Raw genomic sequence first — 26540 nt, forward strand, 5'->3', positions numbered from 1 at the left:
CTTTTAGACTTGTATTAGGTTTTATAGATGCTCATGACTAGTGACACCCCGGTTAGGGCTGTGTCGGGTTGTACTTCCGCACTTACTTGCTATTATTCGCTACTTAGTATCATTAAATCATGTTTTAAACTGTTTTCATGTTGTTTAACTGTTTTAAAAAGTGAATTGGGTTTAATTGGCTGACCTTGTCTTCACAAGAGGCGTCATCACGACCGGGTTCGGGGTTAGGGTCGTGACAAAGCATAGCATTCGGTAGTGAACAAAGTTAGATAGTCAAGGCTCACATGTATAGCCAAAGTGAAGAAGAGATTCAAAACAAGTACAGGTCTCACAGTAACAAGTGAAGAAACCTTTTGAGAAATCAGGGTTTCAACAATGGTCGAGTTTAAAAGATGGTAAAACTAAGAATCAGATGAATCACATAAAGAAAAAAAGAGTCTGAAACAAGGAACCTTAAATCGAGTCAAGTATTCAAACAAACAATCTTAGACCCAAAGACCTAGGGTTTTCAACAATAATCGAGTTTAAAAGATGGTAAAACAAATAAGTCAAACAAGAACGAGGAACTTAATCGAACCAGTACACAAAACAAACAATTTCAAAGCTCGAAAGAGACCAAAAAGAATTAAGGTTTTCAATATGCTGACTCAGATTGAAGAACAACATGAGCAAAACATAGTAGAATCACAAACAACAGTAAAAATCGGAGAAGAGATCTTTTGAAAAACTTAAAAGAAAACCTTAACGAAAAGTCGTTTTGAAAGGAAAGTTGAAGAACTTTCGAGAAAAACACTTAAAACATTCATAGCAAGTATAGATCTAAAGTAGGTCTGAAAGAAAATTAAAAGATCTTAAAGATTAGGGTTTCGAAAAACCCAGAAGAGGTGAGAAAGGCCTTGAAAGTTTCCGATCTAACTAGGAAAGTCAAGGATCTGCCTTAAAAGGCCATGTATGGCCGGAGAAAATCCATAAACAACAGTCGAGCAAGGACTGGAACCAATTCCTTTGAGGACTGGCCATGAAACCATAAAAACAAACACCCAAGAGCCATAGGAGGCCATTACACATCTCCAATGGCCATGTGAGGCCATGGATTAGGCGGGGTTTAGGGTGGATTAGGGTTGGGATAGATGGCAGCGGTTAGGGTTCATAAGGTTTCAGAGAGAGTTGAGAGAGAAAAGGGATTCAGAGGCGGCAGTTGATGAGAAATGAAGTAGGGTAAGGGGTTGTTCGGGGTTAAAAAAGGTAATGGGTAACGGTGGTCATTGATCTAAATGATCAACGACTGGGATTAAAGAGGTTAGGGAATCTGGGTTGGGTCATTTAAATGGGTTAGGGGTTAGGTTTAAACGAAATTGGATCTGATTTGGGGTTTAATTTAGGGTACAATTGAAATGCAATTGGACTATTGTTTAAATAGCCAATTTTCCCATTTTAAAATTATAAAAAATAGTAAATTAATTTCTGGAAACAAATTAAAAGCATTAAAATGACTTATAATATATAATTAACCATTTAAAAATACTGGACTTAATTTTTATGAATATAAACGCAATTAAATCTTAAAACTGGCTGATATTGCGATTATATGCAATTTAGCTTTGAAAATACTAAATAAGTTTGTAAAAATATGCAAAAATTACCTTAGCTATATTTAACATAAATATAAAATTCCAATAAAGGAATTACCAAAATAATAATTTTGGAAATAATTATTGGGTTTTTATGGACAAAATAGGGGAATAAATTGATTTAAAACGCTTTAAAAAATAAAGGAAGAATAATAAAACATTTGGACATACTTATATATGCATATATATGCTATTTTGAAGGGTATTTTGCATATTTAAAATATATAGGGGAAAAATTGGGTATCAACACTACTTAGCAAGTTTGTGTAACCACATCACGGGATAATTTAGAAAAAAGGAAGAATATCCGGAATCCCTCCATGATTGATGAAACATGTAATGTTAGTGTTTATATTACGTTTTTCAGTCTGCATATTATTTTTACATTTTCTTATTTACACATTTAGATTTCAGATATATCATATTATTTACGATTTAGTTGTCTTTGTGACGTTTATGGTTATGCACAAGTTATTACTACAGTAGTCATTGATTGTGAGCTTTTAACCCCAGCATATGTAGTTCAGAAGGAAAAAGACATGCTTCATCCAACTCCTGTTTCTGAAAAAGGTAGGGCTACGGATTTACACTGATCATTTATGTTTCTATGTTTACTATGCACAAATATGTAATTGAAAATTATCTTGAACTAGGCTCAACATTAGGAACTGCAAATGAATCATGTGCTTTAACCTCTAGAACAGTTACAACTAAAGGTTCGTATCACCATCACCCTTAGCTGATTTTATCATTTTTTTGGTCTGTGTCTCTTAAAGTTATTTGAAATATGCAGGCCGTCTAAGGAACAAAAAACTACGATTAATATTAATCAACTACGTTCTAATTATGTTCTGTTAAAAAGGGTTCCAAATTGTAAATTCTGTCATGCGAAAAAATTTGAGTATGAACCCCCTGGATTTTGTTGTAGTAGTGGTACAGTAAAGTTATCCTCTCATCAAATGCCAGCTAAACTGAGAAATATATATATGTGAAACAACACAGAATCCAAGCACTTTCGAACGTACATTAGAACATATAATAATCTGTTTGCCTTTACGTCACTTGGTGTCAATTATTGCAAAGATTTAGCTAAGAGAAACCGTGGTATCTATACATTCAGGGTTCAAGGACAGATGTATCACTTGATAGATGATTTATATCCCATAGAAAGAGGGCTGAGAAATTTGCAACTCTACTTTTATGATAATGCAAATGAGCTTGAAAATAGAATGGTTTGTTCAGATAAACTAAATGAATCAACAGTGAAGGAACTGATGGACATACTAAAGGATAATCCATACTCGATGTTTCTGCGATCCTTAACAGACATGTCGAACTTGCAAAACTTTCATATAGCACTAAAATGTGACGCTGGATTGGATCAACGTGTATATAATGTGCCTACTACTACTGAAATTGCAGCAATATGGGTTGATGAAAATGATGGTTCTGCTATTCATGCACCACATCTTCAAATTTATACTCACAGTGATAGGACACAAAGAGTGAACGATTATTTTGGGTGTTATGACCCTTTACAGTACCCGCTGTTATTTCCACATGGTCAAAGCGGGTGGCATTGTGGTATTAAAAAGCTCCCCAAACCAGAAAATATTCCTGGGAGTCGCACTCTTGAATTTGAACAATTGCCGAATATAAAAAAATTCACCTTTGTTGATGGATATCTTGATATGGAAGCTCAAAATTTGCAAAAAGGAAAACACAAAAGAGATGTTGTTTCAGTTCGTGAATACTACTATTATAAACTTCAGATGAGGAACGATGATGAAGATGAAATTTTGCATACCGGAAGGTTATTCCAACAGTATTCAGTTGATGAATATATAAAATTGGAGACACAAAGGTTGGACTTTGTTTCGTTCAATCAAGATTTGTTCAGAATGGGTATACTGCAAGGACTTCTTGTTATTTTAAGACTTGGCGAACGAGATGCTTCCAATGTTGGAAAATAAACATTTCTGCCAAATTCTTTCATAGGAGGTCTTAGTGATATGCGTTAACGTTATATGGATGTTATTGCATTAGTGCAACGTTCTGGGAAACCTGATTTATTTATAACTATGACATGTAACCCATCTTGGACGGAAATAAAAGAATAACTATGGTCAACTGACGAGGCACAAAATAGACTTGATTTGATTACTCGAGTGTTCAGGGCTAAAATAGAAGAGCTGGAGACAGATATATTAAAACAAAATATCTTCAGAAAAGTTGTTGCTTTTATGTACACTGTGGAGTTTCAGAAACGAGGTTTACCCCATGCTCATTTTCTCATTATACTAGGTAATGAGCACAAACTGTTGACAGCAGAAGCATACGATGATATAATTAGAGCAGAGTTATCAAATGGTAAGACAGAACCAGATTTGCGTAAGCTTGTCATTAAGCATATGATGCATGGTCCTTGTAGTAGTTTAGATCCATCAAATTCTTGCATGAAAAAAAAGGGTTACTGCAAGTTCAAATATCCAAAAATGTTTGTCGATCAAACATCGAAATGAAATGATTCTTATCCAGTTTACAAAAGACGAAATACAGGGGAAGTTGTAAAAGTAAGAGAACAATATTTAGATAACTCTTGGGTTGTTCCTTACAATCCTTATTTACTTGGGAAATTCAACTGTCACATAAATGTTGAAGTGTGCTCTGACATCAAAGTCGTGAAATATCTCTACAAATACATTTGTAAAGGACATGACAAAATTATATTTTTTGTACAAAATAACGATACAGACATAGAGATAGATGAGGTCAAAGAATATCGATCTACTAGATGGGTATCACCTCCGGAAGCTGTATGGCATCTCTTTAGTTTTCCTATAAGCGAAATGCCTCCCAGCGTTTATCGTTTTCAGCTACATCTTGAAGGTCAACAATTTGTTTCTTTTAAGAGCAACGCGGATATACATACAATTGTGAATAATCCGATGATCCAAAAAACAATGTTAACTGAATTCTTCTACATGAATGATACCGATGAAGATGCTAAAGAGCTCAACTTATTGTACAAAGAATTTCCTGAATACTTCATGTGATCCTCAAGTGACAAATTTTGGGCACGTAGACAAAAACGTTGTGCTGTTGGTCGTAATGTGACATGTCATCCAATAGAAGGAGAACGATATTATCTTAGATTATTACTAATGCATGTGCAAGGACCGAAGTTATATAAGGATCTTTTGACAGTAAATGGAGAGCCTTGTAGTGCTTTTAGAGAGTTTGTAGAAAAAAGAGGATTACTACACTGTGATAATAGCTTGATAGAGTGTATGTTTGAGGCCGCAAGTTACCAAATGTCATATTGTTTGCGACGTTTATTTGCTACATTATTGGTGTATTGTGGTCCTGGCAACCCTAGAAAATTATGGGAACAATTTGAAGAATCGATGATTGAAGACTATAAAGTGTTACAAACTATTGAAAGAAGAGAAATTCGATATCAAGCTCTGAACCATATCAATGATATTTTACATTCCACGGGTCATGATGTAAATGAGTATGAACTTATCTCAGAAACTATCAGGCCTTCTACGGCAGCAAAAGAGGCAAAAGAGATTCATTTTGAAAGATCTATTATTGTTAGCGAAGATGACGTATTGTTGCATAGGAAATTAAACAAAAATCAATTGATTGCATATAATGTGATTACTGAAAGGATATTTTCGAATAAATCAGGTGCGTTTTTCATAGATGGTCCAGGAGGAATAGGGAAAACTTTTTTGTATCGTGCTTTATTAGTAATTGTACGATCCATGTGATATATAGCTTTGGCAACAACTACTTCTGGTGTTGCTGCTTCTATTTTCTCGGGAGGACGTACTGCATATTCACGTTTCAAAATTCCTATTGACATCGATGAAAATGCCAGTTGTAACATTAGCAAAGAAAGCGCACTTGCAGGTTTAATCCGAGATGCAAAATTGATTGTATGGGATGAGGTATCTATGGCTAAAAAAAGAATGTTGAAAGTTTTTGATCTACTCTTAAAAGATCTGATGGATACAAATGCATTATTTGGCGGAAAAGTTGTTGTTTTAGGAGGTGACTTCAGACAAACTCTTCTTGTTGTGCACTATGGAAAAAAAGAAGATTTCATCAATGAAAGTTTATTATATTCTAGCATTTGGAATGAACTTGAAAAATTAAAATTATCTGAGAATATGAGAGCAAAAACAGATCCTGCATTTTGTGATTATTTGTTAAGAATTGGAAATGGACAAGAACGAGTCAATTCAGCAAACAAGATTGAAATTCTAGATTCTTTGATTATTCCTTACACAAAAAGAATCCCTCGATAAACTATTCACAGCCACATATTCAAATTTGTATTCGTTATGCTCTAATTCATCTTGTACAGATTCCAGTGTGATCTTGACAACAAAAAATGATTTTCGTCGATGAAATTAGTGACATGTTTATTGATCGATTTTAGTGGAAAATCAAAAATATTTATTGGCACCGATGAAGCTATTGAATTTAATAACCAAACACAATTTGAAGACTTACTACACACTTTAAATCCTCCTGGTTTACCCCCTTACAAATTATCTATGAAAGAGAATTGTCCAATTATATTATTGCGAAATTTAAATCCATGTGAAGGTTTATGTAATGGCACGCGATTGACTTGCTGTAATTTTAAAAGCCATGTTATTAGCGCTAAGATTACGACATGTGATTTCAAAAATATGCACGTGTTTATACCAAGAATTCCATTATTATCATCACATGATGAAAATATGCTTGTACAATTTAAAAGAACGCAATTTCCCATTAGATTATGCTTTGCTATGACAATAAATATAAGGCCCGACTTTAGATTTCGTTGCAATTTATTTGCGGGAACATGTATTTTTATATAGTCAACTTTACGTTGCCTTATCGAGGGCAAAGAGTTCAAGCTGTGTGAAATTGTTAATCCGACCGTCTACGCCAAGTAGCGATGACGATCATTCTACCTCTAATGTAGTATACGACAAAATTATTTAGAAGGCAATCCTTTGAGTTACAGGTTGTCATATTTTTTCTTTGTATTCTCCTATATCCTCTTTCTCATTGTTGCTTTGCATAGATAAAGTATCAAACATGCTAATTCAATTATTTCTTCGTGAATTGTGATTTTCAATTCACTGGTAATGAATATGGTATAGCGAAACTTTTTATTATGTAGCTGCATTTTTACATTCAGTTTAATGATATTCCCTCCTCCGGTGGATTAATGTAAAAAATATGCTAATGTATTCCCCCTCATAGAATAGTCTATCTCTCATTAAGTAGTCTTGATGTGTTAGATTTTTGAAGACTTAGTTATATTTCAAACTGGTACCCTTCTTGTGCTTTTACTTTGTCTTCCACATTTTCTCCGAGCAAGTAAATAACATTTTCATAACCTTTAGTGACTCAAATTGGTTCAGAACCTTATAATTTATATTTGCAGGTTAACGCTGTCCTGGTAGGAAATTGCAACTCTTTTCATGATCAAAAAGTTTTCACCACAACTATGTAGCTCATAGAAGTGCGTTTATTTTTACAGGCAAAATGTTCCTTGAATCACAAGTTATAGAGGTTTCATGGCATATTGACGATGCATCTAGTGGTGGAGCCACCTTATCCAAAGGGGTGTCAGTTGACACCCCTTCGTCCGGAAAATTATACTGTGTTGTTTGGTAATTGTTATTTTATATACATATATTACTATATGTTGACTCTCCTTGACTTCTTCTGTGTGTTTACTTTTTATATTTTGACACTTCTTAGTAAAAATTCTGGCTCTGCCACTGGATGCATCGTTACGAAAACGGTCAAATTATAGATCGTGTTTGGATTGACAAAACTAAGGGAAATTTTTCTACATCCATATCAAATGCCACCTACGTGGACCTGAAGGTAATATTAGCTTGGCTCAGACCATTTCTTGAAAATAATTTGACATTCTTTAGCTAATAATCAGTTCTTTCTGGAGTGTTATGTGGATATTTTTTACATTATCATCGTGTAATTAAGAAGTTTTACATGCCATTTGAGATTATAGCATTGGAAGTGCTCACTATAGCAATAACATGATTTTCTTCTGTAACTTTCTAGAAACAGACGCAAAACATGAGTAATATATAATATTTCAAAAGTCTATATTGGTGGATTTATTTAGTTTCAAAAGTTCATTTCTTGGAAATTATTTAACATACTTTAGCTAATAATCAGTTCTTCCGAAAGTGTTATATGGACATCTTTTGCATTATCATCGTCTCAGTAGAAAGCTTTATCTGCCATTTAATAAACTTTGGTAACATTAATTTTTGGTATGATCGGTCATTGGTCATTGGCAGCAAGAGAAAAAAAATATTACCATGAAACATTTCCCTTTTTTAAACTATGATAATCCAGTAGTAAAAGTTTTTCCCTCAAATGCAGGTGGGTAAGAACAACAAGGATATTAAATTTGAAGAAGAAACAGAGAAGCCAAGATAGAGTCAGTTGAGAAAACACCAGGTATGCCTTGGTGATGTGCTTGTAGCGGAGAAAAGTTGGATGGTAGTACAAAAGATACATTGTTCATACTAGCAGTGAATCGAGTTCCATTTGGACCTTGACAGTTTCTGGAGCGATCACCTTTTGGACAGTTATTGACTCCTAGCCCAACAGTGAAGAATAGATTTTCGTCGATTTTCTTGGGCACCTCGAAAGCTGTAGCAGTGGTCGTGTCATTATATGCCGGTAAACATGGGAAAATTATATTAGTCTTGGCACAATTAGAAGAACAAGAAGCTGTCTTGTACTCAAGGACGGCTGTGGTTGTGGTATTATCAAAGGGTACGCCTTGAGCACTTGCATAGGGACGTGCTACCATGTAATATTTGGCTGGTGGCTAATCGGGTTTGATCAGGACATTAGTAGTCTGACCTGGTCCGAGCATAAGGACTAATGCTGTGAAAGGTTTAACATAAGAGGCATCTACTCCAATAACAATAAGCTTATGGTTGGCCACATTAAAGAAAAGTTGTTGATTGAGTGTAGCATTAATAACTCGAAGGAGGTTCGTTTCATCAGCGTCCACATGCACTATGGTGGTATCTGCATTAACATAATTTCTGTGAAAACATGTCCTAACAGGTAGCATATGCAATCATAGATTACTGCTAGCATAACATTGTTAGGTGGAAATTAGTCTTTATACTATGTGTAAACTTCAAATATTTTGATATTAGAACTAACCTTTGCTTGAACACTTGTAGAGATCACTTGGTTGGCCATTGATGGTGTAAACATCATATATGTGGGAGTTAAAAATTTGCCAGCTGAACCTTCTTAGGAAGAATTCAGGCTTGGTTTAAAGAGTGGAATAATCCTTTATAATGTACTCAATAAAATTCATTCTGGAGTTGTTCCCAAGGTAATTTCAATAGAAGAAATCAACCAATCAATCAACTGCCCCTCGAATTTGGAGATTTGATCATTCAAAAAAGAAATTTGCAAGTTAGACCTATGTGTTAGCAGCCTTAAATTGTTGTTTTTTTAGAATTCTTATACCTCACACCAGCTAATTCAGATAGAGGCATATTGATAGTTGTTGCTATTGACTATTAGGTTAGATTTGTGAATAATAGGTTTTCTTGCCTTTTCGAAATGTATATAATTTGTATTAGTTATAGTTGTCAATGATCATGTGGGGAGGTTCTGTATCAATTGGCTCTGCGAATTTGATCTTTTCATGTCTCTGTGGTTCCAATTAGAGATCTGGAACTTGTGAGCAACTGGGATGTCTACTACTATCCATGTTTTCTTTCCTTTGTTTGTGGAAAAACTGCGACTTAGCTTGGGTATTAGATGTTTCTATAGAGTGATCATCTTGAGAAGTGAACTTTTGATCTATAAGCTGATGTTAGAATGGTTAGGCAGATGTTATTTATCTTCTGTATCCATTAGAGGCATATAAACTCCCAGAATTTGCTTATTCTTTGTGCAATTAGATATCTGCTTCTTGACTTGCTCACAGCATAGTGCGTACTGCAGGTTTGTGCAATATTCCTCGCTAGCCCAAGTTTTCTAATCAGGAAAAAAATTTGCATAAAAATGAGCATTTCTTTTATGTACATATTTTAACTGTTTGAAATTGAAAAGAAGATTGTCCCTTGGAATCTTATCCTTTGCTTTTTATGTTTCTTTTGTCTCTAGGTGGCTTTACTGTCATTGCTCTAAATGACAAAGTTAGTTCTGCAATAATTTTCCTAGTTGATCATTTAAACAAATTATATTTTTGGTGCAGGAAAGAGTGGATGACGATTTATTTCAGTGTTCAGAGATCTTGGATATGCTGAGTTGATTGTAATAATTATCCCATTTTCTCTTTATTTATACGTTTCTGTACTTTGTTGGTACTCAAAAATTCAAGCAATAATACTCTCGATTGGGTAAGCTGCAATATTGTTAATTCCTGAATGCAGGTAGAGGTTTAAATACTACACTACTGAGAGAGTGCTATATGCTCTTTGTTATTCTTCACGCATCACTTTAGTGGACATCTTTTGTCTCTTTGATCTTCGTTGTTTGAGATACGAGCACGTACAAGAGTTCTCTGTACATAATTGCGCAAGCAAGAAAGCTAAGAAGAAAACTAAACACAACACGAAAGATGCATAATCCTTTGCTAATTTTTAGATACTATAAAATGTTTCAAACAATGCAACGCTTTAGCATCGTCGTTAAATGTTTCAAAGAATGCAACACTTTAGTATCTAATCGTATGACCATGCTATGGATATAAAGAACATGTTTTTGCCAATCATATAACATCCATGATTGTATATGTTACTTTTAACCCATAATATGAAAGAGTTCTATCTAGCATTGTTCTAAGTTAGACGATGCTTACTTTGTTAATTGGTGAGCAAATATAAAATGTTCCAGCTGATATTGTCATTATACCTTTATTTACAACAATACTTCTTATATCTCACTTTGTACTTGCTAAAAATGATAAAGAATTTGAAAATTTTGTAAGCCAATCTCACAAGTAAAGTTAATTAGATGTTACAATTAGAATAGAAAGGATAACACAATGTATAATAAAGTAATATAATTTTGTTCACCTTGGACCCGGCAAAGCCCGGGCTACCCCACTAGTAGGTTTATATGATACTATAGCTAGGTAAATCGTATATATACGAAAAAGTCCCATGAATAACCCCATTGGACCACGTCAGACGTAAAGAGCCCATCTAAGATGCTTTCCCCAGCCCAAAACATTTTCATAATTGTCTGGTCCATTAACTAAGTCTTCTTCATCCCTGCAGCTAAATCCCGAACCCTCCTCGGTCAGCAGAGCGAAAATCACTTCTCGTTCTCTCCTCAGTAATCGCATCCTCACATTCACCATGTACAGAACCGCATCTTCTCGCCTCCGAGCACTTAAGGTGAGCTGATTGTTTTCCCTAGCTCGAAACCTCCTATATACATATTCATCTAAGTAATCCTAATATGTTTCTCTTAATGAATCGCTTCTGCATATGTTGTTTTGGACCTTTACCTTGTTAGGCTTTTCAGATCTGATTAGATCAGTGATGAAGTTTTTTGCATGTTTGACGGTAAATTGCGAGATTTAGGTTTTGCTTAGTTTCTCCATTTTCGTAGTTAGTAAATATTTCCTGAAATGTAACTGAGTATTTTGTTCACTCGCTTGAGATGATCAGTGTAATGTTGCTTATTTGTGTACAGCTAGTTGTTGCTTGTATTACTTGTAAATTCGAAAAAAGTGTTTTTTATTGGTGAAATTGAAGTTTTTAATAGAATATGGCAAATTAATTTAAGTAACAGCTACATGAGAAAAGAAAATCCAATGGCAAAAGCCGAGATATACTCAAGCCTGGCCTCGGCACCACCATTGTCAATAAAAAAAGGAATGGTTAATACAAAGTTCATCTAACAAGTAGGTTAATTCAAACTATTACAAGTTACTTTACTATCAGTTAGTTTTTGAAACATGATGCAACTGTAGTTTTTTTCTCCTTGTGAAACTTAAATGTAGTGTTTTTTTTTTCTTCTGATGGACCCATTCTCTCTTGAAATCCTGAAATATCCCCGAAAAATGATTGATTTTAAGAATCTACACATACTTCTCTCCCATCGACCAGTAGTAGCTGGAGCCAGTGTTACTAATAGACCTCCATTTCCATTTCAAACGATGAAGCTATGTGAAGCGATGGCATATCCCTTCATGGGCGAAGCCATGAACCTCTGAAAATTGTGCGCTTCAAATAATGATGCGTAAAGTGATCTCAACGAGAAGCAGTCGATTGTTTGAATCTCAACTTTGAGGAGTTGGATTAATATTGACATTATTGTAGATAGGCTGCTGAAATCAATTATATATTGAATTTGATTATTATAATAGAATATTCATATGCTTTTAGTGTTTTCTACTTTTGCAAAAATTGTGTGCTCATTTCAAAGACCGTGTTCTTTATTTCTCGCTTTGTTGCTTCATGCCCCATGGACATTTTTGCTTTTCGTTTGTGCATTCCCTTTTAAAAACACTAGTTGGAGTAACGAAATATTCCCCTACTTGGTTGATGAAAAATAACACAAAGGAAAAGTAATAAAGATCCCCTGTTGGAAAATAAGTTATGCTCTGTATCCTCTTTTTCACAGGGTGTTTTGGGGTTAGCACTTGTTATTTACTTCTTCTATCAGTCTGTTCTAAATGTTGAAAATAATGATAGGTTCGCGGAGGCAGTAGGGCCTTCGCAAGATTTTCAAGTTCAACTGCTGTTGTGACCAAGCCATCTGGGGGCCTCTTTAGTTGGATAACTGGTGGCAGGTCAGATTCATTACCCTCTCTGGACTTCCCCCTCAAGGATGTTCAGCTTCCTCCACCATTACCTGATTATATTGAACCTGGAAAGACCAAGATAACAACTCTCACAAATGGTCTCAAAATAGCCTCAGAAACATCATCAGTAAGATCATTTTAACATTCTTTTCTTGAAGAAATATTGAGTTAATCGTTACTATGAATCCTAAATAGGCTCCAATTTATTGATTTCAGAGCCCTGCCGCCTCAATTGGCTTATATGTTGATTGTGGTTCCATTTACGAAACACCGGTTTCATATGGAGCCACACACCTCTTGGAACGCATGGCCTTCAAAAGCACATTAAACCGGAGCCACCTACGTATTGTACGAGAAGTTGAAGCAATTGGCGGTAATGTAGCTGCTGCTGCCTCACGAGAGCATATGATATACACTTACGATGCTTTGAAAACATATGTTCCTCAGATGGTGGAACTGCTTGTTGATTGTGTTAGAAATCCAGCATTTTTGGATTGGGAAGTTAACGAACAGGTCTTTTTATTATCTATCTCTGTCTTGGGGTGTCCTTGAGTGTTAGATCTTGCAAAATTAATATTCTACATATGCAGCTTGAGAAGGTTAAAGCTGAGATTGATGAATACTCTAAAAACCCGCAACACTTGCTTTTGGAGGCAGTTCACTCTGCTGGTTATTCTGGTTCATACGGGAATTCTCTAGCAGCCACAGAAGCCACAGTGAACAGGTTGAACAGCACTGTACTGGAGGAGTTTGTAGCTGTGAGTGTCGGAAGAATTTATCTCCTGATGCAGCCAACTTGTTTTGTATCCAACTTTTACTACTTTCGTGGAGCAATGTCCAGTTTGATATTCTTTTTCCTTACAGGAGAATTATACTGCTCCTCGGATTGTTCTTGCTGCATCAGGTGTTGAACATGAAGAATTGTTAAAAGTTGCAGAGCCTCTTTTATCCGACTTACCTAAGGTGCCCCGTGCGGAGGAGCCGACACCTGTGTATGTAGGAGGTGATTACCGCCGTCAAGCTGATTCAGGGGTGTGTCCTTGAAATTCCTCCCCCCGTCCTCTCTGTACATGTGTTGATTTGAGAACTAACGTGGTTTTATGATTTCTCTGAAAGCAGATGACACATTTTGCACTAGCTTTTGAAGTTTCTGGTGGCTGGCTTAAAGAAAAGGATGCTATGACTTTAACTGTTCTTCAGGTATTTAATTTTCACGTAAACTATTGAATTGTTATTGTTCAAGATTTTCCTTCTGGGGTCTGTGTTCGTCAAGAAAGTCGTAAGAAAATGTGTTAATGGGCTTGCTGAAGAATGTCAAGTAATTTAAATAGCAATGGAAAGGGAAAACAATTTTTAGGCTGTTGTTTGAAAACGAAAAAGTAAATTTAGACTACATCGAAAGCAAGTAAATATGACTTCCCATCAAAATAGCTTTTACAAGTTTTAATTTGCAGACACTCTTATCCCAAAAAGTTTTTGACCAGTACTTTTCTACTCCAAGCTGCACAAGGAATGTAGAAACGTCAACTTTTAGGACCCGTTTGGACATAGATTCCCAAATATTTTTTGAAAAAGCTGATTTGGGTGAAGTTTAAAATGTGTTGATTGAAAATATGTTTGGACATGAATTTTGGGGCAAGTTTTGACATGTTTAAAAGTCCTTTTTTGTTGTTTTTTCAGCTAAAGAGTCCCGAATTGGCCATGATTTGGCCCAAAAAGAGGTCTTAAGCTATATTTGGGATTTGAAGTTTTGGTTTTCAAAATCTCCCAAGAACTAGATTAATTCTATAAAAAAACACATCTGAAATTTTTTTTGAAAAAAAAATTCCAAAACTTATGGCTAAACGCCTACTTACTTTCTCATACTATCGTTTTGGCAGTCAACCAAATATCATTTGGAGTCTTACTTTTCCAACAAGAAAACAATCGCTGGAAATGGAAGGTGTCAAAAGTTGAAGTATTAGTTATGACTTCCCAAATAGACCATTATTAACAGATTTTTGTATGACTTCAAAATACAATTGATCTATTCATGTAATTATTTAGATGCCTCAGGGGCCAAAACTGTTCTAACATCTGAATCAATTGTCCAATGTGTAAAAGGTAAAATATGTTCGGAGATTTATTGAACTTTTGTACATTTGCTACTTTAAGACCAGAAAGTGAGTGCTCTTTATCTGGTAAGAGTCTTGTCTAGTGGGTCTTTAATTGTTTTTTTCCTCAAAACTAGATGATTTACACATTGCTGGATATTTCCAGCAGCAGGGGTATTTAGCTGATTCTTGGAGATATCTGAAGAAGATTGAGTGTAGTTTGTTCTGAACTCTTGTCACATTAGGTTGCTTTGGAGCATAGTTTTTGATGAAAACTCTCCAAAAAGTCCAGCTTTCATAGTCTTCCGTAACTGACTTAGGTATGACTCAAGATAGTCCAAAAATGGAATAGAAGAAGTTCTAGAGGTCAACTGCAATTGGACAATGAAGGAGGAAAAGCTGGTTGATGTTCGCTGCAATATGGAGACACATGTAGCATCTATTAACCAGAATATTTGCTTCTCCTGATGAGATTATCCTGAGCGAGACAGGCCCCATTCAATGCTGTCCATGTAAAACATGACTATGTTTGGCAGTCTAGTCTTTTATATGTGCTTTCAAGGCCAATTGTGTAAGACTAACATCCCGTTTTATGAGCAAATGAGATTGTAACCCGCTTTAACGGTGTATTTGCCTCTCTTTGAGTTTCCTCAAATGATAGTATCTTGCTGTTGTCTTCTAAGATGTAACCTTCTAAAGCCTCAAAGAGAGCTAGTAGATCACTGACTTCCCAATCTTGCAAGTTTCTTCTGAATAAGGGATTCCAAATTTTACCTTCCCTATTTTGGGCTATGGTGGAATTCTCTCCATTTATAGAGTTGTAAAGTAATCTCACCATGCGTCAAGAATTGGATGACAGACATAATTCTTAATAGTTCTCCGCACAACTTTTTGTGTGGTTGAAGGCTCATGCGTATGTAATGCAAAACTAGCTGGCTCTACTACCTTGAAGAGCAAACAAAACATCCCAAAATCATTGCCGGTATGAAAAAGACTAGGGAATGTATCCTTCAGTGTGGAGTTTTCAATCCCCCTATCCTTCCAGAATCTAACATTTATTCCATTGCCAACTTTAAAAGTTACACTGAAAGAATTCATTTTAGTCTCTGCTAATGTTTTTCCACAGACCACCCTCCATGGGAGCTGAGTTGCTTTTGGTGCCAATGGCTCCCTACTCCATATCTTTCCAAAATGTCGATATCTCCCTAACTATCATCAGAGCATACATTTGTTGTGGGCTTTTAATCCCTGATGCCCAAACCTCATAGTAACTTAGGCTGAGTGGCCTTATTCCACTTAACCAGATGGAACTTGTGGGCCTGTTCCCTTGCCATAAAAATAATCTTCTAAGTCCATCTAGTTGTTTTAGGACTGGGCATGGGATAGGCAATAATGACATGTAGTATGTCGGGATGCTATCAAGTACACTGGTTATCAATGTGAACCTGCCACCCATGGAAAGTTTTTCGGAAACTTTTCTAATACCTTCCAAATACCAACTGCCTTGTGTTTAGCTCTCAAAGGGAGGCCTAGGTAGGTTGTAAGGAAATGTGCCTGTGCTGCAGCTAAGAATATCAGTCGGCTCTTCTAGGTTGGAGAACTCATTAACCGGATAAGTCACACTTTTCAGCATGTTAATGTGTAAGCCAGATAATACTTCAAACATGAGTAGCCTGAGGTTCAGGTTAAGCATTTGGGACCTATCTGGCCCACAAAATATTCAGGTGTCATTTGCAAACAACAAATGTGAGACTGTTACTTAGTTTCCAAAGGTTCTCCCGCTGAAGTTGCTTTCCTTTCTCCAGCGTTTAGTGAGACCTTCTATCGCCAGTATAAAGAGGAAAGGGGAGAAGAGGTCTCCCTGTCTAAGGCCTTTTCGTGGGTCTCCTGTGGATTAGTAATTCACAACAGTGCTACTGTCTTTAATCCACCTCTCTCCAAAACCCATTCTCCTTAGTATTCTAATTAGATAAGTCTAGTTTAGCTGATCAAATGTCTTTCCAATATCTAGTTTGGCAATTAAGAATGCATATGTGATCTGCCTGTTCTTGGTAAAAGCAGACCAAAAGCATACTGCTGGCCTGAGACAAGCTTGCCAGTGAACTTCTTGGGTCTCTCAGCCAGTATTTTTAAAGTGAAAAACGGGAAAAGGGCCAAATATATCCCTCTACTATCATTTATTATTTATATGTATCCTCCGTTATACTATTTGACTAAATTTGGCCCTACAATTAAGCAAAGTTTTAAATACCCTTAGTTTAACAGATTTGCCACTTTGACGCTTCTAAGTGAAAGAGCCAACCCACAACTTAAAAAACCCATACCCAATCATGCCAATTCAAAGAGACATTCCAATCTTCAATCTTTATTTCCTGTAAACAAATTATATTTGCTCCGTATTTGCAAATTAGAGATTTTAGAGTGCTTTTGTTTCTCCCATTAAGACTTGTACATTCCAGCTTAATTTTTTTTAATATAGAATTACGTATTTAATCACTTGGCACAGCAGCCCAACTAAAAATGGCCTAGGTTTGAAGTCTTTACCTAGTTTGGCCCAGGTTGTATATAATTTGAAAGAAACCTTTCGGTCTTTAGCCCATTATTAAAGACAAACTTCTAGGGTTTTTTTCTTTTCTTCTTTCTTCTTTCCCAGCATACTCAATCTCTCTTCACCCGCGTCTCTCTTTATTCTCCCTAAAAATTACAGAATTTTTGTACACACTCGTGATAATCGTTGCATTTTATGTCAATTAGATTTCGAATTTTGAGTTAATTGACAAAAAGAGGTTAAGGAACCACAATAAAATTTGGCATATCAGTCCAAAAACTATCAGATCTGGCCTAAAACTATCAGATCTTGCCTAAAAGAGCATCTCCGGCGACCTCGTCTCATATTTTCTTATTTCTCTTAGTTTTTGTTTCATCCTTTGCTACTGGTGAAGCCCAGATTTGAATGCCAAAATCTCGCCGGAAAAATTCAACACCAGCAACCACCGAAAACTGTAATGTGGTGATGGACAGAAGGCGTTTTCTGGTGTAAATTTGTTATAGGTAGTGTTTATACACACTTATACAATATTGTATAAATATGTATAAGTGTGTATATATGCGTACAATGTTGTATAAATTAGATATATTTTTAATGTATAAGTGTGTATATACATTGTACGTGTATAATAGGCATCCATGGATGTTTGACCCTTTTTTCTTTTCTTCTTTGTCTTATTTTTCTGATATACATTATTAGAGATTGTATATACAAAGTTATACATCATTATACATGTAATGCACATGTGCAATTAAATCAGAAATTAAAATTTTATATGTTCAATCTATGTATAAATTGACTTTTTGTGTTGATTTATTTGCAAAATCATGAAAGTGCAACAATTTTTTCAATTTTTATTTTTTATTTATGCTATTTGGAACTTGGAAAAGAAGAAAATTTAAGGTTTTCAAGTTGCATTATATATGAATTTGAATTTTTTGTAGTTGGAATAGGAATATATACAAGCTTGGGGAAGAAAAATAAAAAATCACCGAATTTTCGTGCTTGAAGATTTGCAGAATAAAAAAAAGAAAAAAAACGCTTATTTTTCAAACTTTGGCCTATTGTTAATGGGCTATAGATTTGCAAAGTTGTAATTGGGTTATTCTGCTGCAATGTATATAGGTGCACTGTATTTTTGTGTAATTCATTTGGAAATTGACTTGTGATGCTTGCCCCTTTCTTTTCCCTCACGAAGTTCCCGTACCAACTTCTTGAGTTCAGGTTCCCTCTTCTTTTTGGATGGTTCGGACTTGCCGGATTCTGTTGCAATACGCTTGTCTCTTTTTTTTCCTTGATGAAGTAAGGAAATTTCATTAATTGACATCATGGATATGCATAGCAAAAATTACAATAGAAAGTGAGTGTTTGCTCGTATACAAAAATTTACTGGACAACTAAGGAGCAGACAAAATCCAAAAATAGTTCAACACTAGTTACAGAGGCCTGATTGAACCAACTAAATAAATTAATTTAACAAATGACTTTAAGAGTGTGGTTAAGAGTTGAAGTCCCATCAAAATATCTATGACTTTTTTCATTCCAAATACTCCAAAAAATAGCACCAGGCACCACTGACCAAGTTTTTTGATGAATTTTCCAATTCTGCATGAACACCATTGCACTTGTCTTTTCTGCTCTAATATGAGTATAATATCGAAGAATTCAGGTTCAAACTCCATTATGTTTACCCGAAAAGCTTTGCATGTCTTGCCCAATGCCATTTTTGTCCATCTAGAAATCTCGAGGGGTGATACCCACCTCCTGCATCTTGAGATCATCTTTGCCGTGCCAAGGTAGAGGGAGATAATCATTTATATAATGAGATGAGAAATTGATTTGGATTCACTCCTCAATGGTGATACTGGTGGCCCTAAGTAAAGCATAGCTCGAATTTGTCTATTTCAGGGGTTGCCTTGGGTCTTAGGCCTCATTTGTTTTTTTTTAATATTAAGACGTCTGAATCTGAATACACATCTGAATATCTAGATGTGTATTAAGATTAAGACATCTGAATCTGAATACACATCTGAATATATTAAGATGTGTATTAAGATCTGAATACTAAATAATTAAAACTGTTTGATTTTTAACATCTGAATGTATAAAATTTATCTTTGTTTGAAAATTAATAAACATAAAATTCAAATGAAATACTAACTAATCTAATATTCTATCAATAAAATATATAGTTTTTTAAAATATGATAGTTGTTGGTGGTGACTAATAGATGAATGCCGACTAGAGGCAGTGGTTGGTGGTAGTTTTGGTTGATGATGGTGGTTCATGCTAGTAGTGATTGGTAGTGGTGACGATTATGATTGAGGATGGTGGTGGCGATAGTTAATAGTGGCGGGTGATGGTAGTAGTTGTGACTGAGGAAGATGATGGGTGGCTGGTGGTAGGTTATAATGATGGACAGTGCCGGCTGTGGTTGTTGATGGTAATGGGGTGGTCAGTTGTGGTAGATGATGTGGATGAGTGTTGATTGTGGGTGAGAAGTTGTCGGAGTGGTGGGGATAGTTGGTGGTGATGGTCGATAATGGTGACGGCTATGATCGAGGATGATGGTGGCGTGGTGGAGGTGGGTTGGTGGAGTATGGTGGTGGTGGCGGCATGGTGGTAGTTGATAATGGTAGGCACTGGTGGCAGTTATTAATGAATATATGTGATAGCATCTTAATGAAATTAAGTCTCTATTATAGATCTTAATCATACAGACCTATTCAGACCCATTAAGTGGTTGTGAAGTAAAAAAAACAAACACTTAATGATTAAGATCTGAATAATTAAGATTCAGACTTTAAAAACAAACACTTAATTTCTGAGATATGAATGATTAAGATTCAGACCTCCATTATGTGCAAACAAATGAGGCCTTAGAGTTTATGAACCCCATGGTAGTGATTATAATACATAGAGTTCGTCTGAAATGAAATTGTTTGTAGCAAATATGCCGTCTTTAAGTAGTGTAATGCTATAGTGTGATGCTTAAGGGACATAGATTAAGTGCCCGTTTGGATTGGCTTATTTTAAGTGCTTTTAAGTCATTTTATAGTGTTTGGATAGAGTAAAAAAGTGCTTTTTAGCCCGTGTTTTTAAGCTAAAATAACAAAAACAAGCAAAAGCCAAAAGCTAGAATTCCTAACTTATGGCTTAAAAGCTATTTTGACTTAAAAGCCACTTAAAATAAGCCTATCCAAACAGGCTCTAAGCATCTTTTAAGCTTAAGCCATAACCAATCTGTCCATCAGCAAAACCTCCCAACAAAGTTTGGTCCTCATAAGAAAATAATTTCTTGTCGTTGTATAGGGGGTTCTTAGACCTTGTAATGCCAAGCACCATCTTGTGCTTGTTTTTTATATTATTGAAATACGTACCTATTCAAAAAAAAGAAAAAGAAAAAATGAACGGTTTCTTGTCATCTTTATCCCGAATCTGTGGTAAGATGAATCCTAGAAACTTCCAGAAATATTGTAACACAGCAATTAAAGAGGAAAATTTGATTTGTAGTTGAAAGCAAACAATATATTGTCAGACGCCCAACAAATGTTATCTTTTAAATATTATCAAATCACACATGCAACAAACTCGTAAAGAACATATTCATGTAAGTTGTCAATAAAATAAAGGGGGAGTTATGCATGTATGTCGGTCTATATTCAACAGCTTATTACTTGTATTGGATATAATAGTTAGGAATTTAGGGACATTATTCATTAGGAGGTATTATGAGCTTGAAGAACATTAGATATAATATGCAACCACAACTTTACTTTGTGTCACTGCGATTATTTGGAGTATCCATCTATGTGATAGTTTAGTGTCTTATGGTGTGATATGGCCGTGGATGGTAATATTAATTATGGATTTAACAGATGCTTATGGGAGGAGGTGGATCTTTCTCAGCTGGCGGTCCCGGAAAAGGGATGTATTCTAGACTATGTAAGTTGTGCACATATTTGGTACTTAATATGGCACTTACTTTAGCATAAACAATGCAGATTCATTTGACAATCACAATTTAAGAATCTATATACCCTCTTTGCTTTCCTTTTTTTTTCTTTCTTTTTTTGGGTTGAGAATCTAGGTAGAGTCAATTAAGTGAGCGTTGTGATATTCATGAGGATCTGTACTGCTTACCATAGGCTATTGCCCTCTGTAAAGTTGGATTTGCATGTTTGATTTTTTATTTATTTAATGCAATATTGTTTCATCTGGGTCTTCTCATCTTTCTGCTATGTAATTATGCTAAAATTATGAGCAGATCTCCGTGTCTTGAATGCGTATCCACAGATCCATGCCTTTTCCGCATTCAGCAGCATTTATAATAACACTGGACTATTTGGAATTCAAGCAGCCACAGTAAGATAACTATTTCAACTTTTTCATTCTGGTCTAGCTATCCCAAACTTTTTTTATGCAACAGTCCACTGGCTAATCCTTTCTGTCATATTCTCAACTGTTTTATCTGGTATTCTCAGACTGTTTCTCAATCTTATACATCAATTTTTTGACTTTTTTTTTTGATAACCGAGAAATCCCCAGAACCAGTTGGTGCACAGTCCGAAGCTCAGTATATGATAAATTTTGCTTTTAGATTATTTTCCTTTTCTTTTTTACTTTGTAGAATAGGTTATTATTTATACTGAATCTCGGTATTGATGCTTTATTTGAGTGTTGTAGCTGTGCTTAAATATGACTTCATAATGTGAAGTTTTTTGTTTATGTTGCTTCTGCTTTACCTTGACTAACCATATGCAGCACCCTCTCAATATACATTTCTTGTCTGAGTACATTATCTTTCTACTCCCCATTTTTTTAAACTTCTTTTTCTGCCTTTGCTAGAGGTAACATGTTATTCCAAATAATATGCGGGTTGTGAAAAATATGGATCAAAATCTTTTGTTCTCTTGCAGGAATTCAGTTCTTGTTTAGTTTTATCCTTTTTTTGAAACTTTTTTTTCTAGCTCCAGTTTTTCCTACCAGCAATCTACGAATGTTTCTCCAACAGCAGTAAATACGATCATCAACTATAAGTGTAGGTGAGATCTATAGATTGTGCAAGATCAGTCTTTTGACCCCGCATTTCACTTTTTAAAAGATCAGGATCACTGTACCTTTTTTGTTGGATAACCTCGCGACTGTTCTTATATTGGTATGTGTGGAAATGAGGGTGTTGGGCTGCCGAACAGTATGCACGCCCAATTAGGTGTTAGTTTGTGCTAAAAGAAGAGTGTAGGATTTTGGATGAAGTAATTTCATGGTCTTTATATGAACATAGGTAGGGATAGGGGGAAAAAGCTTCAGCCAAAGGAGGCTGTGCTAGCAGGGTCATCCTCATAAATGCTTCATGATTCAATTTAACATTGTAGTAAGTCTTTCTCAAAAAAAAAATTAATTTAAAATTGTAATAAGTTAGTTGTAAAAGAAAAATGAAATTGTTGTAAGTTCCCATAAGTATTATATATGTAGCCTGCCCGTTCATGCCTCGGGTTGTAAGTCACCATAAGTATTATACACGATTTCCACGTCTCAGGTGAACCAAACTGCACAAATCATCTTTGTGATTTGGGGAATAAATTGAAATCTTGTTGCTCTGGATCTTGTTATGTATGTAAGGAGTTACATTCCATTGCATATGTCAAGAAAAGTTCCTCCTGTAAAGCACTTCCAAATTTCTGTATGTTATTTGTTCATGATACGAAGACTTCCTAAAGTAGAAGCTTAATTTTTGTCTTTTTTTGGTTATTTTCTTCAGACCTCTGATTTTGCACCAAGAGCTATTGAAGTAGCGATTAAAGAGCTTACTGCAGTTGCAAACCCAAAAGAAGGTTTGACAAATAACTTTGATATGTGCAATCTTTTGCCTGTTTTTCTTACTTCCCATGAGAACACATATTACTTGATTAATATGCTAATTCAGTTACGCCATCTGCATTAACCTGTTACTGACCGTTTGCTTCCTTTGCCATGTCTCTTGTACTTGTTTCATGCAGTTGACCAGGTACAGCTAGACCGTGCAAAACAGTCAACAAAGTCTGCAATTCTAATGAACCTGGAGTCACGTGTATGTAATGTCTGCTTGAATTTTTATACATCATTTGCTGGACACGCAGGACATCTCTTCATGGTTTGCTTGCCATAATTGTTCTGTACTTATTGCTGATCTCTAATATGTAGATGGTTGCATCAGAAGATATTGGGAGACAACTTTTGACTTATGGAGAGAGGTATGCCCTTGTTTCTGATGTTAGCTTTAATGAGTTAATTATTACTCCTAGAAAAGATTGCCATGCTGAATTTGGATTTTATTACTTGAAAGGCCAGGATGGATTAGTAGCATTGTTTCGAAAGGCGGGGGCGGGGTTGGAATCCTAATCCGGGATAAGCAAGGATAACATCATTTTCCTTGACCTTTCCCATCCCACGCAATGGTCCTCCCCACCCAGGAGCCTACCCATAGCAGCTACCTCTCTTTCCTCGAGTGACTGTCAGATCTCCTCCCTTTGATGAATTTGTTTTTCAAACAATTGTGAAGATCTTCTTCCCACCCATCCAATTCATTGCCTCCCTGTTCCTTGCCAGGCCATGTAATGGTCTCTACTCCATCACTCATGCAAAAAAATCCCTCCATAAATCCCAAATAATCCCCATTCACCTTTTACCTCTTCCCGCAAAATGATTGGTTTTAAAAAGTTTGATACACTTTTAAACCAACTTATTGAGTGGATTGGATGGTCTTATTGGCAATTTATTTGTCTTCTAATCCCACATTAGATGTCACTCCAACTTATCACATTCAACACACTTAATAACCCTCAGATCTGTTGCTGAATTAGGAATGAAATATTTGTTGAATATGAGAAACTAGGTGTGAGCTTTGCCAGCAATCCTGTACTCTAGTTTAAAAAAAAACAAAAAGAATCTTGAAGAAAACTTTTGTGAAGCCCGTCGCGGAGGCTTGTGGGGAATTCTATTTTGCCACACCATGTTGTGTGTCAGTGTGCAAATAAATGCAATGAGAAATTGTACCTGGACTGTGTAAGTTTTTTGGTAGTGGCTTTACCATCTAATTCCTTCGTTCCATTTTATTTTAGTATTTGATTATATATAGAGTTTAATATATTAATTTTAATCTGTGTCTAGTCAAATACTGAAATAAAAGTTTAAGATATTGATTTCCTTCTCAAAAAACGTTTTAAGATATTGATTTGACTTGTAGCTTATCAAAAAAAGAAAAAAGAAAAAAAAGAGATTGATTTGACTTGTATATTATATTACGGGTGGTTGAAACTTTTTAAAGTAATGATTGAAAAGTTAGCTTGATATATCCGACATCACATTAGAATTTGAAAATTGAATAATTGTATAGAAGTAGAGTGGTGTCAAATCTTTTCGAGTGGGTCAAATATTTTGAATTGTCCCAAAATGAAGAGTGTTAGATAAGTTGGAAGGGAGTATATTTTGAATAAGAAATTCCATCCATGTAGTTGTGGCAAACCGGCGGATTGTGTTGGATTTGGATGGTTGAATAGAGAACGGGTCATAAGGGCGAATTGGGCCCAATGTGGTAACAGGGACTATTTGAACCCAAATTAACAGACGGAAAAGCTGAACCATTTTGCATAGTTCATGAGCAAATATGAGCCATTTATGAGGTGTATAAGTGTATTGCATCTTAAGAGATTGAACTGACTAGCTTTTAGTTTGACCAATTCAAGCATAGGGTTGAATCTTTGCTTAAACCAAGATAAGGATTGCAACGACCCCCCCCCCCCCCCCCCCAACCACTCACACACACACAAAAAAAAAAAAAAAAAACCAAAACCACCATTTTTTTTTATGTGCGTTCTCAACAACAATGTGTTTTTTTTTTTTTTTTTTTTTTTGTAAAAGCGGAAGTAGGGATTCCATGGAAATTTTTTTGAGTAGGATCCGTGGTACTAAATTTTTTTGGTCGTCCTTTGCATCAGTAATGCTTGCATCTGTCCTGTATCATATAGAGCATTTAAGGTTTTCTGTGTTTTTCGGTTTTGGATGGATATTCAGGAATCCAGTGGAGCATTTCTTGAAAGCCATTGACACAATTACAGCCAATGATGTTGCTTCTATGGCAGAGAAGCTTATTTCTTCTCCTCTGACAATGGCATCCTATGGAGATGGTAATTACTTTATCTAGTATTATTTTTCCGTCCTCTACTTTTGTTTATTCGGGGTGGTTCTCTCATTTGCTTTTGAATGGCAGTTCTTTCCCTCCCCACATACGACGCAGTTAGCAGCAGGTTCCATTCCAAATAAAACAATTTACAACAAGCAGCCCGCAGACTCATTTGACTTGTCCTTATTTTTGGGCATTTGAGAATTTTGAGTGTCGATGTTGCCTCAATTTGTGGAAAATAAGGAATTGTACAAGCTATAGACAAATTAGCCATCTGCCAAGCTTTTTGGTGAGCTGCTTTTCAGCACGTTTTTTTTTCTGCCCTTTTTTTTTTGATTTACCCGTTGTAAGTTGTTCAGTGCTTCATTCTTGATGTGATGTCATACTACTTCATTTAAAATGCTAATGAATAAGGCTTCGTAGCTGAAGGTCTAAAGCTAAAACCGGGAAAGAGTAGATGTTGTAAGTTGCCAGAATTCTCGTCAGCAATTCTTTATTATCCTCTTGATGTGCAACCAATGTTAATGACGTTTTCTCTCGGATGTTCTTGCACGTTGAGCTTTATCTGGGATTGCAAACTTAATGAAATTTATAGGTATTCGATAGGTCATAATCGACTTTTGGAGTTGTCTCTGGATAGAACAAGTCTTATTGTTCTTTTTCTGAAATTTGATCGAGTTGTCTTCTTACGGCGCTTGTGTGGGTTAGCTTTATCATTATTAGTATTGTTTTTTACGAGTGGGTCTTATGGTGAAGTTACGAAAGAAGACTCTGAAAGGATTAAATGTTTACACGTAGGTGCTGCAGAGTAATTGCAATCACTGATATGTAATTTTCATTCGCACAATCATTCGCCTTTTATTTTAGTTTCAGACATGTTTCTTTTTATGTGGTCAAGACATGATAATAGAAGAAACAAAAGATGTGTTTCTTTGCTCCAAACCCCCTAGTATTTTGTGTGGTGGTTCCCAGAAGATATTGAACCCCTACTCTCTAGCTGATAACTGAGAACTAAGTGAAATACTTCTTTGAATCAGGTGAGGTTCAGCTTTGCACATTATCAATGCGTTTTGACTTGTTGTGCTAAATCATTATCTAGTTTTTTAAGTTACTAATTCTACTTATGATAAACTTATTATCTGTACAAAAAATCAATTACATGATAGCATAAAACATACTGTAGTTTAGTAAATATAGAACAAAACTTCAGCTAAAACATGCTGAAGTTCAGCAAATAGAGAACAAAACTTCAGCTACTAGA

The 26540-nt window shown here is 35.5% G+C and overlaps 2 protein-coding genes and 1 pseudogene across 2 annotated transcripts; 2 read left to right on the top strand and 1 right to left on the bottom strand.

Moving 5' to 3' along the window:
- The first annotated feature begins 4795 nt into the window (after positions 1 to 4795).
- Positions 4796 to 5950, top strand: LOC138868779 (ATP-dependent DNA helicase PIF1-like). The gene is made up of 2 exons (XM_070146351.1): positions 4796 to 5327; positions 5418 to 5950. The coding sequence occupies exons 1-2, from the start codon at positions 4796 to 4798 to the stop codon at positions 5948 to 5950; spliced, it is 1065 nt and encodes a 354-aa protein (XP_070002452.1).
- A 2135-nt stretch (positions 5951 to 8085) lies between these two features.
- On the bottom strand, positions 8086 to 9208 carry LOC138868781 (laccase-5-like; annotated as a pseudogene).
- Positions 9209 to 10905: 1697 nt separating this feature from the next.
- LOC104231851 (mitochondrial-processing peptidase subunit alpha-like) lies at positions 10906 to 25817 on the top strand. The gene is made up of 13 exons (XM_009784908.2): positions 10906 to 11062; positions 12368 to 12604; positions 12694 to 12990; positions 13068 to 13235; positions 13342 to 13509; positions 13597 to 13677; positions 20997 to 21063; positions 21386 to 21483; positions 22880 to 22952; positions 23118 to 23188; positions 23302 to 23351; positions 25171 to 25283; positions 25367 to 25817. Exons 1-13 carry the CDS (start codon positions 11024 to 11026, stop codon positions 25417 to 25419), a joined length of 1515 nt encoding a protein of 504 aa, XP_009783210.1. The 5' UTR covers positions 10906 to 11023; the 3' UTR covers positions 25420 to 25817.
- Positions 25818 to 26540: the final 723 nt, after the last annotated feature.

Source organism: Nicotiana sylvestris, chromosome 5, assembly GCF_000393655.2.
Source record: "Nicotiana sylvestris chromosome 5, ASM39365v2, whole genome shotgun sequence".
NCBI lineage: Eukaryota > Viridiplantae > Streptophyta > Magnoliopsida > Solanales > Solanaceae > Nicotiana > Nicotiana sylvestris.

Coding starts and splice junctions, on each gene's coding strand:
- LOC138868779 (XM_070146351.1), top strand. CDS start 4,796: ATGCATGTGCAAGGACCGAAGTTATATAAGGATCTTTTGACAGTAAAT. Junction 5,328..5,417: donor GATATTTTCGAATAAATCAG/GTGCGTTTTTCA, acceptor TGTGATATATAG/CTTTGGCAACAACTACTTCT.
- LOC104231851 (XM_009784908.2), top strand. CDS start 11,024: ATGTACAGAACCGCATCTTCTCGCCTCCGAGCACTTAAG. Junction 12,605..12,693: donor TAGCCTCAGAAACATCATCA/GTAAGATCATTT, acceptor TATTGATTTCAG/AGCCCTGCCGCCTCAATTGG. Junction 23,352..25,170: donor CTTTTGACTTATGGAGAGAG/GTATGCCCTTGT, acceptor ATGGATATTCAG/GAATCCAGTGGAGCATTTCT.